The following is a 14,340-nucleotide window of genomic DNA, read 5'->3' on the forward strand; positions in this document are numbered from 1 at the left end:
AAAATTTTACTGTGCTTCAATTAAAGGAATGGAGCCCATCCGTGGAACATTACTGCCAAGTTTTCCAATGCTGAAGCTTCTGTAATGAGCTTGTTGACCTGACTCTTCACACCAAACATGTTACCCTCTTCCTGACCCAACAACTTTTCCCTCAATCTCAATAAGGCTCTTTCAGCATCTCTATTATTCTTGTTACCTTCTCCAGTATTTTGTGTTGGCATTATTCTCTTGTCCTTACTTGTTTGATAATTCATTGCTTCGAGAGGAGACAGTGCCCACTTATACAATGGGTCACGCAAAAACACTTCAACCACCAAAGACAATGCTTCCATATTATTTCGCAAGACATTCATGGTTGCATAACAACTATTTTTGAAAGTACCTTCGACTCCACATACTCCAAATCCATCAATGATATCTCGTGTTAATCGGAATGGAACAATTTCAGGAATTGGTAAATATTTTCCTTGCTCAAAACAAATTCCAAGATCAATGTGAACAGCTTCTCCCGATTGCTGGTCAATCAAAATATTACTGGCGTGTCGATCACCCAAACCAATGACATAACCAACCATACTAATGGTTGCCACAGATTTCGTATAGGCCTGTCGTTTCTCAAACCAGTCACTAGGATTTGGAAATTGAGATAAAAAGAAATGATGGAACACTGGCTTAAATTGTTCACAAATTCTCTTAAATTCTTGAATTCGATTTTCTGCTGTATCTCTCTTCTTTTCCAAAGCACCCATTCGGGCTCGACATTCATTATTTGAAATATCATCAGGTCTATATTTGACATGAAGACAATTCGTTGGATCTTCACTCGTTCCAATAAGAACGGTCGCTAATGGTTGAGTATTTTCTACAAATCCTAAAATGCCACTCGTAGGTGAAGTAGGAATGACCTTATAGGTGCGTACGAGTAATTTTCTCTTTCTTGTATCTTTTTCTTTAGCAAGTAATTGATTGACCACTCCAAAAAGTTGTTCAATCACGTGATCCTGTCTCATGTCATCATTTCCTTTTACAAGCTGTCGGTAATTAGATCCATTGGAAGCTTTGCAAGTAATGATTTTTGGCAAGTTCAATCCACCTGCTAATGAGAAGTTTTCAGAAAATCCCTGAATGCATGGTAAACAAGCCATGTTGTAATCTCCAGTAGAAATGATTGGAACGTCAGCAGTCAAAACCGGAATGCTTAACGGTTTGATTTGTGAAATTAATAATTTAGAGCTTAGTTTGTGAGGTTGGGATTGATTTCTTTTTTGTTCTGGACTTAACTCAAGGAATGCTAATTGAATGATTGCATCCATAAGAGTAGTATAGGCATCCACAATAGGATTAATATTTTTTGCAAGTCTCTTAATAATTTCCATGGCTGAATTAATCTTGAGAGGATCTGGTTTGATTGGTGCTGCTTTTGTCATCATTTGATTTTTCTGATCACCATTCTTGATTTGAATGAGCAAAGGCAAGGTATGATAAGGATGTGAAAGAGCAATTTTGTACAACAAGTGTTGCACTGCACTGTTGAAGGTGTGTTGAGGATCCTCATAATACGCCAATCGAGAAGCAATTTGATAAAATAGATTCACAAATTTGTAAGGAGGAACAACGGCAGCATTTCTTTGTGCGCCGACTGTGGTCTGATAAATAAAAGTGTTAATGATGGCTTCATTCGAATTTGAAAACCAAATGTTTAAAATTCGAGGAATAATGACAAGGTCATAATTATCGCTGAGAATGGTAGCATTGACAAAGTTGGAGAGAACACCTTGTCGGTACATTTGTTTTCGTGCAGAAATATTTTCTTGTTCTTTTTGATCGAGATCAATAATTTTTTGCAAGTAACTTAATTTGGATTTGAAATCTGCTGGAATTTCCTTCTCATTTCTAAACTCTTGTCGTTTCCTCAAATATTGTGCAAGAAGATCCTTATTTTCTTTTAACAATTCTCTGTAACTCTTGCTGTCTTCACTGTTTTCTTTTCGTTCAATATTTTGATAGGCAGAGTCATAATATTTTCCAAGATGATAGTAAGCTTTTGCTTTGTTATCGTGACGTTCAATGGCAGTCGATAAGAATCGTACAATGTTATCATATGATTCTGTACTTGTTTCTCCAGCCCATCTTCCCAATAAATAAATGGCTTTGGTGTGTAATGCTCTCAACTTGAGAGCCCGCTCTTTATCCACCGTTGTTTGTCGTTGTTTGTCGAGTTCTTCAACTTTGAGAGCAAGAAATTTGAGAATTGATATGGCTTCAGTTGTGTCTCCCTTCTTGTAGAGATTTTTTGCTTCTTGGATGATAAACAGTGGAAGGTCTTTGTTTGCAGTTGTTGTAAGTTGACTCACTAAATTTGTCGCCAATTGATCCTGTCCTTCCTTTCTAGCGAGTGAAACAATAGCACATTGATGCTCCATTAAAGTTTGTCCAAGATTAAGTATTTTGAAAAGAGAGGTTCTCACATTGAGTACTGTTTCAACGTTGAAAAATGAGTCATTTCTTATTCCACTAGAACCTTTGACAAGTGACAACTCGTGATCTTTTGGAATTCTTTCTACAATGGATTTTCTATCAGTCCATTTAATGTCCCATACTTTTTCAAGTTCAGATAAACAATGCAATTTTGCAAGAGTAGATTGCATGTTGGATGTTGAGTTGATCGATTGAGATAAACGTTTTCTGTAAGTTTGTAAAATCAAATCAAAGTGAGCAGAATCTCCTTTCGCAATGGCATACAGTAAATTGTATATGGCCTCATTGAAATCTAAATGTATGGAAGGTGGATGTTTTTCTAGATTTTCCAATGAAATGGTCTTACATAAATTTTCAAAATACTGCTCTCTGAGTTCTGGGTTTTGCATAATTTCATCGTGAGAGGTACCTTTCATAATGATGGACGAAATTCGATCAAGGCCGAGATTTTTCATGGCATCGAACGCTCCAATCAAACTTTGCGAATGTCCTTTCAATACAGTTGCATCATAAAGTCCAAGAGTGTTGGACCAGTCTCCTTCCTTACTACTCAGCAGAGTTTTTGACTCGACACCATAACTTTTTGTGACTCCATAAATACCATCAGGATCGTCAATGGAATTGTATAATGATAAAAGTAACTTTTGTGACTCTTCTGCCTTTTCTTCAAATTCCATGGACTTTTTGTCAATGAGGGTTAGAACATTATCCTTTTCATATGAAAATTCAGAAAACATGAGAGCTGAAAAATGCAAACCAGCGCGAGAAGCAGCTTTGGCAATGGTCAAATAGTCAATGCATAGGAAGCATTTGGAAATGTTTGGTTTTTGTTTCTTTTTAGAGTTCATTGAAACGAATCTGTAATTTCTATGTAATAGATCGAGAGTGTTCATCATTAACACAATAGTTTCCTTCTTTGCATGCACACTCTCAAATACATGCTTCTTTAAAAGAAGAGAAAGACTTTTTGAAAATTCTTTTGCCTTTCCACCCAAAGAAATGTCAAAGACTGCAAGCATGAATAAAAATTCTGCAAAAGCAGTTTTTTCTCCACATAACTCACTACAACGCACCAAAATTGGATCTGTAACTCCAGTACTTAGTAAGGACTTTGTCACAGCTCTAACCCATTCATCGTGAGTCTTGTTAGTAGTGTCGTACAGGTTGTCACTCATGGGCTCATATTGTACGCTTGCTGGTGTTGCTTTTTGAGGGCAAACATGTGGTACTAGTATAAAAGGATCTGAGTTGTCAATAAATGGCTCCAAGCAAGACCGAGTAGCAGCATCAATAAATCGGGAGCATATTTCTTTTCCTTCTGTAGTTTGCAGAATATTGTTAATAGTAGTTGAAGCCACTTTGACAATATTAATATCTGGGTCTGTCAGATACGAGCAGATGAATGAAAATATTTTCTTCTTGGAATGAATAATTATGTCTGTTTGGCGCTGAGAAGAATCCTTATTGATATCTATCTCATCGACTATACTCTTGTCATACATCTTGAGCCTGTCAATATTTTGAATAAGCCCAAGTTCTCCAAGTCCAACGACAGCTTCTTCTTTCCATTCTACTGGATAATCTCCCGAGCAAATATTGTACAATTTTGAAATTAATTTTGTGAGCAGGCTGTCTGCTTGTTTCGAAATTTGATTGTTCTGACTCAACACACCCAAAATGTACTGTCTATGGTATCTCATGGCTTTTGAAATATGTCTAATTGAGAATACAGAAATATGTTCGCTTCTAATGAAATTATCCATTAGTACTGAAACTTGTGATGTTTGACCTTGCATATTAGCAAGCTTCTCATTAAGAGGTTTAAAAATAGGCAAATCAGGAAATGGCTCCAAGGTTTTGAGGACATCTGCTAGACTTGTAGACTCAAATAATAACTCTAGGATCGTGTTGGGAGAGGTTGTTGGACATCCACTTGTAGTAATGAGGTTAACCATTTTGTTGCGTATCTTCGGAATGGATTTATACAGCTCTTGCTTGGCGTCATTATTGCTCAAGTTATGTATCAATAATTTAAGTATGACTTGAAGTAATGAGCATGTTTTTTCGACCGACAATGGAAAGTCAACATCAGTACTACTCAACAGCATGTTAATTAAGGTTCGAAAAACAAAAGGACTATAAATGTTTGCTCCTAAAAATTCGTCAACAAACGACTTCAATATGTAAAATCTGCGTTCAATAGGTTGAGCTTTCGATGTAATCAGTTCGTATAAATTCAATAAAATGATATGAATTCTGGGCTTTGAAGTTCTCAAAAACTTGTCGAGATTCAAAATTTCTTTTGGTGACAGAGATTTAGCCAATGTCTCTACACCTTTCTTGATTACAGAGCTGGAAAAGCTCAATGTATTATCAGGCCTGTCTGACATCAGCAAAAGAAGTTCAATTACAATATCAGTAATGAAATTGGAAGACCGAAGAATGGTATCCATTAATGCTCCAAGTATTTCTCTTAATTTTGATTCTATTAGCCATTTACCCTTGGTTGCATCCACTGTGTAAATGGCATTGCAATAGGCGAAAATGTAGCAAAAATTTTTGGAAATACCATCTTTCAAATTCATATTCATACTCGAACAAAGTGTTTCTAAAAGCCCTTGTCCCTCAGAATGAGCAAATACAATAGGAAATATATCTTTGGCATTTGTCTGAACAAGCTGAGGCATTGTTGAATAGCCAATCAGATCTAATGGTATATTGTCAAGGCTCTTATGTGATTTGAGCCACTCCAAAATAAAAAATCGACAATTATTTTCAAATAATTGATTAATAGTAGAAAATTGATGACTCTTCGATAGGTATGTTAGTGATTGCTTTGCGAAATACCTGTCAATAAAGGACTCATTTGCATAGTAATTCATAATATTGAATATAGTATTTAGCGAGTAATCCTTAGATGACAGTGAAGTAAGAGCCAACAGAGCAGTTCTAACCAACCCGACTTCAGCTGAGCTGTCAATTAACTTGTACAATAGCTTTGCTATGGCTTCCTTTTCCAGATACTTCATAAATACAGTACAATTTTTAGCAATTTCCAATCTTGCCATAAAGTTATTTCCTTCTAAAAATTTGAGAGCAAGCTCTGCCATACTGTTCATGCTAGGCAATTTTCCTGAAACTGCAGCTTGGACGATACATTTCGAAAGCTCAAGGCTGGAGGAAGCGCTGAAAAAACCTTTCTCGTAAATACTGGTGAGTGATGTTAGTAGATCATCCCACTCTCCAACGATATCAACATGCATATCTAACTGGTGGTCAAGAGACTGTAACAGTCTAAGCACTGCAGACCAGCTGTTGTTATCTCCAATCTCTCTTGGTATCTTCTCCAATGCAGTTCTTACGAGTTGCTCGTCACCAGTCTTAAACAGTAAATTACAAATTTCAAATTTTGGAAACACTTCGCTTGACTTGTCGAATAAATCCAGCAACGTTTTAGTTATGCTTTCCTTAAGGGAAGCTGAGAAATCTCCAGTAGAATGTTGCAAAATTTTGAGAGTGGCAGAAACGATTCTTCGACTAAACTTTTTGTCTTCTGGTTTTTTGAGAGAGACAGAAATGCTTTCATCATCGTCATCATCTAACATCACAATATCGTCGTGCTGAGAGCTGTGTTTGAGAATAGAAACAGAATGTTGGTTTAACCTATCTATCGCTTCAGAAACAAGAGGAATGAGCACCTCGGACGAAAGGTTTGACCATTCATAAACAACTTGCTCTTGACCTTTGGATAGGGACAAAGAATACTTGATAGGAAGTTGGGAAAGCTTTTCAGCCAGAGTAGCCCACAATGGAACTCCTATGCTCAACTTGAATGCTTCTTTCAAATTCATTATCAACGTTAGCTGAAGGTCTAAATAATACTTGTAAAATACTCTGTTTTCCGTGAAAAACTTATTCTCGAAAATCATTCCCAAGAAAGTGTGAATAATGTCGATCAGCTTGCAAATTTTGGCACAAACAGTTTCCTTGGATTCCTGAGAAGTAATTTTCAAATCTTCCTTTAAAATTAGATTGAATGTTTCAAGAAGTCGTTCCATATTGTCACTCTCAACAAACAAATTTGTGTTTTCATTACTGTCTGTAGATATTGTTGTTGTGGCTATGACAGGGGAATAGAATTCTTTTTGCATCTCTCGAAAACTATAAAATGAATGGGTTGACTTGAAGTCTTTGAGATAAATATCATACATTGCTTTCTTGAAGTGTTCATAGCGGTCACCAAGTCCTGTTAAAATTAGATTGGAGAGCACAAATGAAATGGTTTTGCAGTCTTTATCCGCAATATCTGTCAGAGTGAACGCTTTTCCGATCCACTTGAATATTGATTCCTTATCATTGAATAGCACAAGTTTTTTCGTAGTTTGATGCAAATGGTAGAGGCATGACAGTAAATGCAATGACTCAGTGCATACAAAATCGCTATTTTTGAAATATTTTGAGTTTAGCACTTGCAAATTAAAGTCTGTTTCGTAAGCTATCTTGTTGTCAACCTTTTCTAAAATTATGGCAAGAAGAGAAAACACCTCCTTCAACAGATAGCTGCACTCTGTCTTCATAAATTTAATAAGCAACGATAGTAGTTCGTTATGCCATGATACATTAGAAATATTATCATTTTTCAGCATAAAGTATCTGAAAATCTTCAGAATATGAGTATGTACATCATCGATCGCTTTTCTAAAAGGATGGTTATGCACCACTATTTCACGTAATTTTGAAAACATACCTTTCTTTCATGATATAAAATAGTCTGTCTGTTAACGACTCAAAGATCCGACAAAAATGGTTAAAATATCTGTTGATTGCTGTGTACAGTAACCTTATCCAATTTGATAATTCTTCCTTGTCTAAAAGTAGGTCATTGTTAACAACTGATGAAATTTCCTCCTTTACAGAAAACATTTTTCTCTTTTTTCTAGACCCTGGGGACTCTTCAACATCTCTTGGATTCTGAGGAGGTGAATCTGATTCCTCTTTCGTGTCCTGTGAGAGCATTACTTGGTAGAAACAATCTGCACAAAATTCAAAATAAATGTCTCTGTTCTTTCTTTTGATGTCAATTTCTAATGAACTCAAGTTTTTAATGTTAAAAGAAAAGAATCGTGTCTGATTAAGGCTATCTTTGAGGACCGAGTATATTTTCATTAAATTATCTTTTTCGAAAACTATATCTTCATCATAGTATCTGAGATTTAAAATAGTGTGTAAAAATTTACATATTTCAATCTAACGTAATAGAAATAACATTAATTAACACTATTGTCAGTTTGATGAAAATTTCATCATCTTACCTTCAAGTGTTCGCTATTTGTTTGCAAATAAATATCCAATAGTGACGAGCAGATAATGTTTGCGAGTTTTCGTAACACAACGCTCTTATTGAGAGCTTGCTTTTCACAAAAATTGTTCAAAGTTTCTATGAGGTGAAGCTGCACTTTTTCAAAGTTGTTGTTTTTGCCTTTGAAATAAGCTTCGAAAAGTGCTAATATTTTTTCGATTTGGTCTTCATTAAATTCTCGTGAATATTCTTGAACTAAAAGTTGTAAACAAGATGCATAATGAGCAGCATCTGTTTGACTTGAGGAGCATGCAATCAATAAATCTCCAAATGTTTGCAAAAGTTCATCAAATAGCTCACTTGTAATCTTGGAAGAATATTTTCTAATTCGTAGTAGTCCTTTCAATATGTCACAGCCAGCAGAGCCAAATGTATATCTTCTATCTGAGTCATCATTGCTGCTCTCTCCATCATAATTTAAATTTGAAAGAATAAACTGTACAATTTCTTTGATCGTCTTTGCTTGAATGAGATATGGCCTTGCATTATCAGCATTGTCAACTAACACACAATGTACAAATTACATGTTGAAGCTAGAGATGTAAACATACCTTCTGGGTCATCGCTCAAACTAAATTCAATGAGAGTCAACAAAATTTGCTTTGTCGGAAGAGCCACATCGTTTTTGAGAGTGTTTGTCTTTTTGTTTGATTTTGCTTTAATTTCCGTCTCAATACAGGGAAGGAGATGCTGTTTAATGATGGCACTCCACTGTTTATCGTCTGTCAATAAAAATGATTTTCATTATTTAACCAGCTTGACGATGACGATTTTCTTCTTACCTAGAATTGTTAAATTCGATCTGTTACTAGATACGAAATCTCGTAATTCAGTAATACCTCTCTATTCCGTATGGATTGGTTGTTGGTTCCGAAACAATAGAGAACAGCATAGGATGTAAGAAAATTATATTTTAATCATAACAATCAATGAATTCAGAAATTTGTAACTATGACTTTTCACGAACCTTTCTCTCGGTAATCTTTGATGATCCCAAATTCTCCACGATGGTTTTAATGATCGATGAAGACATTTTTTTCTAATATTAAATGGAACAAGTCATCAAGCCTTCATCAGCAATTTTAAAAATTGTTTATTAGTTTGTTGAAAGATGATCTTGCACAATACTAGTATTACATTAGGCCGAGAGTCTTCTATCTAACAAGGTACATGTTCAATTAAATAAAAAAGTAAAAAAATGTCTTCATCACAGCAATCGCCACTCTCTACAAAGCCAAAAGTCGATCCGAATGGAAAGTATTATGAATTGTTGGGAATTGAGAATTGGAAGGATGCAACCACGGATATCATACAAAAGGCTTTTCGTAAGAAAGCTTCTCAATACCATCCCGATCGAGTTTCCGATGAAAATAAGAAGAAAGAATATGAACATTTGTTTTCTAAAATAACGGAAGCAAATACCATCTTGAAAGATCCCGAATTAAAGTCAAAGTATGATTTAATTTTGAAACAGGCTGAGTATAAAGAACAACAACAGAAAGAGATGGACGCCAAAACCAAGGATTTGAGAGAATCATTGGAGTTGCGTGAAAAATTGGCACAACAAAACAAGTTGAAGAAGGAAAAATCGGATCAAGTATTGCTTAACAAGGAGATGGCGAATAGAATTAAAGAAAGCGGAGGATATGACATTTTGCATCAAGTTCAAGAAAAGAGACGAGAACGAGAGCAAAAACAAAAAAACAAAAGTGTCATCTCTAATTCTTGTCAAGTAATTGTAAAATGGAAGAAAACTCAGGAAGTGACAGAGAATTCTTTGAAAGTATTGTTCAGTCGTCTCTTTGGTCCTATTGACATTATGATATTTAAAGAATCAAAACGAAGATGCGTAATTTCATTTGAGAGCCCAGCAAGTGCCCAGAAGGCAGCAAATTATGATTGGAAAGAACTCACACAATATAAATTTAAGGTCAAGGTGGCAGGCTCTGATGACAGTGAAACTAAGAAACGAGAATTTAGCACCTCTACCACATCCAGCATCAATGACGACGCAACAGAGGAGAACCAAAATTACGATTTGAACTTGAGACTCATGCGTTTGGCTGCAAAGAAGCAAAAAACGAGCTGATTATTTATTCGTGTCGTCACCATGACGTAACGAAGATGGTTGAATATCGTACTCTCTCAACAGAGACTCAAGCATTTGCCTTCCATAGTCCTGTTTAGTATCAACATTGACAGTGAGTTTGAGAATTCTCTTTGACAATTAACTTACCTTGGATTGCATGACACCATCTACATCTCTGTCAGGCCTTTCCAAAAGCTCGTTGTAGTACTTAATAGCACCTTCAACACTACCGTTTCTTTGATGAATGATTCCCAGTACAAGTAAAATTGATTCATGCTCTGGACAGTCAGTGTTCAATAAATGGAGCAGACCTTGCACACACTCCTCAAAGTTGGTATTATCTTTCATGAAAGTGTCAAGATAGTGCGTTGCCAAGGTATTTCCCTTCTGTCTCAAAGTATTATCCCTTAATTCATAATTGTATTTCAAGGCCTTATCAAACTCGGCAACAGCTTCAGGAATTTGTTTCTTTGTCGCATAAATGCAAGCACATAAATGATGTAGTAAACCATAGTCATTATCACCAAATACCAAGTCATTACATTGTGCCATCAATTGCTCGCATAACTTGACATTTTCCAAGCTTGTGTCCAAATTTCCTTTCGAGTAATGTAGTGATGCAATTCGATAATATAATTTGTACATGGATAAATCATCGCGTATTTTGTTCGATACAATATTTTCAATAGATTCTGTCAGCATTTGAATACAATGGTCATAGAGGTCTGCCTGCTTGACATCTTCAGCTGCTTTTGCATATGCCAATCGGTATTCCAAATTCGATGGATCGCTCTTTAACTTTTCAGATGCATTAATCAAATCATTCAACTTGAGTGTAGATTCCACTGAGTTGAGTACTGAGCTCCTTTCAGTGCTCACTACAAATTTTCCTTGCTCCTATTAGGACCGAATATTATCATCAATAATTATTTGAAATCATTAGATCATATGTATTCCCACATTCTGGAATACCTACATAACCTTCAATTATTGAAATTACAAAGTCCAATACTTCCACTTTCACATCACTTGGCAAATAAGCGTTCTCTCCATCCGTTCTAAATCCTGAATGCAGCAATAAATCAAAAGCTCCAGGTACATTTACTACCTTTTCGGAAAACTTTTGATTGGACATTTTGATTTTCCGATACTTTTCATCAAAAAAGTTTTTTATAACATTCATCATGATATTCTTCACAAGAGTCAAGGAATCCTTTTTTTGAGTGAGATTCGGATTTAATTTGAACGTTTGATGGACTTTATGAGCTACAAAGCCAGCAACATTCTCCGACAGTGAATTTGAAATCATTTTTTTTGAGTGATTTTTTGTTGTTGCATTCAACAAAACAACAACAACTCTCTGAGATTTTCGTGACACGTTTCAATGAAATCAGTGAATTGGTGTTCATGAGAAAAGTATTTACATTAAATTTAGAATGATTGTCCAGAAGTACTTTTACAATATATTGCTCTCGTTCAACACGAAGACTGTTTTCCAAAAATGTTGAAAACTTTCATGTTCACAAAATCATGTGAAAAATATAATGCTCTTGTTATTCAACATCAATTCCAATCGATTGTAATTGATCCTCGACCAATGTATGCATTCTTCTAAATGTTGTTTGATGCTTCTTCTTTCTCTTTGGTTTGTCTTTATCACTTCGTTGTGTGACATTTCTTGTTTTAATTTTTGAAACTGATGGAGAAGTTGGTGTTTGAACTGGAGTGATGGTAAATGTTGCTTCAACTGTGGCAGCTTCATCTTCTTCATCATCATCGGATGACACACTATCTTGTTTGAGTGAAATCTTTGTTGTCTTTGCATCCGAATTCTTTGTTTGAGGTTTCACATTCGATTGAGAAAGTGAAATTTCTTGATCGGAACCATCCGAGTCTGAATCCAAAATTCTTCGAGAGGATGCTGACGATTGAAGAGAAACTTTGGATGAGGACTGACTTTGTGACAAACTTGTTAATTTTTGTGGAGTCGTGCTAGCATTCGTATGAGAGGATCCTGAAACAACAACAACGTCTTCGTCATTACTTGAAATTTCTTCCTCTTCACTACTACTTTCATATTTCAGTTTCACGCTTTCTGTGCGGTTAATGAGATCATCTAAATCATCCAAATCGTCAGATTCTCGAACCATGTTATTATTTCTTTTCACTGATAAAGAGTCCTTAATCATAATTTCCATTGCATGATCACCATCAACAACGTCATGTTCAATGACAAGTTGATCTTTCTTGGCCTTTTTCTGATTCTTTTGCTTTTCAAGTTTGATGTCATCAATTTTGTAAGGTTGTTCATGACTATTCATAGGAGGAGAGCTAGCAGAAGGACTACTACCTGTAGAATCTGCATTGGACAACAGAGATGCTTTAGGAATGCCAACAGCTCCATTGGATGACGATGGTGACGCTGGTGTCAATAACGAAATTTTTTTCTCATCATTCAAATTTCCCAATATTTTCATTCCTTCTGGATACATGAGTGAGACACGTGAATTGTTTAAATCTTCATGTTCGCCCAAACTAGAGCCATGTGGTTTCACAACTTTTCCTTCTTGAAATAGACTTTTCAATCGTTCAACTGGATTCATGTTTCCATCTGATAGAGATCCTTCTTCGAGTCGATCCAAAAATTGATTTCTACATCTGTGAAATGAAAGACTCTTCCACATCATGGGTGAATGAGGAGAAACTTGTTCTCCTAAAATTTCATTGGCTCTCTCTTTCTTGGCCTCTTTGATTTTGTTGATAATAAGTTGATGGATTGCAATCGACTTCTTTTGAATAAGTTCTCCTTCGTTGAGAACTTTGGTGACGTTGTTAATGGCTTCAATCCATTCTTCTCGATCTTTTTCAGTTTCTGCCAAGAAAAAGTATTGTCTTCCAACGGTGTGTAAAGTAATTCCACATTTTGTGTTTTTGGTTTGTTCCACTCGAGTACCTTTTAAATCAATCGAGTCAATAGGTTCCATTTCTTTTTCACTCTTATAATAAGAGAGAGTACTATCTTTTAACACAAAGAATCTTGTTCGGATACTTTTGAAACTACCTCCTTGTTTTTTCAAAATACCCTTCTTTTCCACTCGCTTTGCTTGATCGCCACGAAGGAAGTTTCTTGGATCATTGTACACTTTCTTTAAATTTGCATAATACACACTGGCACGAAGAGCATAAACCCATTCATTGACTTCTTCTTCCAAGTCACAAAACATGTAATAATTTCGGTTTTTTGTGACCACTGCAAAACAATTCTTTTTTCCGATTTGAAATTCATCCACAAACATGACCAAACTGTCAATTTCAATTTTCACACTTCCTGCAGGATAGGAATCATTGTCACTCTTATAATACGAGAGAGTGTCGTCATGGAGAACAAACCATCTCTTTTTCCAGTTCTTTCTTTTTGCTCCTTGCTTTGTAATGTGACCCTTTTTACTGGTCAACGCAATATCAAATTCTCTTTCAAGTTTGAAATCTGAATTTTCCATAGAAGGAATGTATGTCTTTTTAATGTACTTGTCGGTGATGAATTTTTTCCTATAGGAGCTGTTCAGTGAGTCATCATGTATGTTTTGATTTGTTATTGTTGTTGTTGATGAAGATGATGATGATGATGAATTTTTGATGAGAGAAATATGAGAGCAATTGTAAATGATGAAATAGCCGTGTGATGATGATTGTTAAAAAATTACGGATCGTAACAATGAAATTGGACGATTCCAATTGGAATTCATGGGCACACACAACATCATGGCGATGATCATGATGACAATAAAATTGTGATATTAATCATCATCATCATCATGAACAATCATATCCGCGCACATACAAATTAATGATCAACACACACGAGATCAATAATTAGTCAGCAGATGGGTGAGTGATGAATGAGAACGCGGAATGAGAAATGTGTCATTGCAAGGAGGATGATCATGAACAACCATAACCACACAATAAATTCTACATACTACTTGTCATGTGCCGATGGTTTTTCAAAAGGAAATAAATTACACTCCCAATAGGCATTAGCCTCTACATTTCCAACCCGACTCATAATTTCATATTGTTCTTCATCATTCCATTCATCGAGCTCTACACTTTTGACTTTTGACACATGTGTTCCTAAACTTCGATGTACACCCGAACAGTTAATACAAATAAAAACACCTAAATTCGTAGATGCCCATGCTGTTTCTGTTGCGAGGCAATCAGCACAATACTTGTTTTCTGATTTGTTTTTAATCGAAATGATTTCTTGTTTGAAGTTTTTGGTTGTGGATGGAACGGGACTATTTGTTTTTGAGGCCATTTTGTTGAAAGGTTTTTTTTGGAGTTTGTTTTTGTGGAAAATTTGACAAATCATGAGCATGTGAGACTGTTTCCAATCTTGTCCAAAAAGAAC

The 14,340-nt window shown here is 35.5% G+C and overlaps 4 protein-coding genes across 4 annotated transcripts; 1 reads left to right on the plus strand and 3 right to left on the minus strand.

Annotated features, from left to right (window-relative positions):
• Nucleotides 1-20: 20 nt before the first annotated feature.
• On the minus strand, nucleotides 21-8,870 carry C9374_003308 (uncharacterized protein; the record flags this gene model as incomplete). Its single annotated transcript, XM_044692822.1, has 6 exons — nucleotides 21-7,176; nucleotides 7,226-7,725; nucleotides 7,791-8,338; nucleotides 8,389-8,559; nucleotides 8,620-8,680; nucleotides 8,805-8,870. The coding sequence occupies 6 exons, from the start codon at nucleotides 8,868-8,870 to the stop codon at nucleotides 21-23; spliced, it is 8,502 nt and encodes a 2,833-aa protein (XP_044549486.1).
• Nucleotides 8,871-9,035: 165 nt separating this feature from the next.
• Nucleotides 9,036-9,926, plus strand: C9374_003309 (uncharacterized protein; the record flags this gene model as incomplete). Its single annotated transcript, XM_044692823.1, has 1 exon — nucleotides 9,036-9,926. The coding sequence occupies one exon, from the start codon at nucleotides 9,036-9,038 to the stop codon at nucleotides 9,924-9,926; it is 891 nt and encodes a 296-aa protein (XP_044549487.1).
• Nucleotides 9,927-10,064: 138 nt separating this feature from the next.
• On the minus strand, nucleotides 10,065-11,235 carry C9374_003310 (uncharacterized protein; the record flags this gene model as incomplete). The annotated part of the gene is made up of 2 exons (XM_044692825.1): nucleotides 10,065-10,823; nucleotides 10,903-11,235. 2 exons carry the CDS (start codon nucleotides 11,233-11,235, stop codon nucleotides 10,065-10,067), a joined length of 1,092 nt encoding a protein of 363 aa, XP_044549488.1.
• Nucleotides 11,236-11,479: 244 nt separating this feature from the next.
• C9374_003311 (uncharacterized protein) lies at nucleotides 11,480-14,247 on the minus strand (the record flags this gene model as incomplete). Its single annotated transcript, XM_044692826.1, has 2 exons — nucleotides 11,480-13,484; nucleotides 13,907-14,247. 2 exons carry the CDS (start codon nucleotides 14,245-14,247, stop codon nucleotides 11,480-11,482), a joined length of 2,346 nt encoding a protein of 781 aa, XP_044549489.1.
• Nucleotides 14,248-14,340: the final 93 nt, after the last annotated feature.

The sequence above is a fragment of the Naegleria lovaniensis genome (assembly GCF_003324165.1).
Source record: "Naegleria lovaniensis strain ATCC 30569 chromosome Unknown tig019, whole genome shotgun sequence".
Classification (NCBI taxonomy): Eukaryota; Heterolobosea; class Eutetramitea; order Acrasida; family Naegleriidae; genus Naegleria; species Naegleria lovaniensis.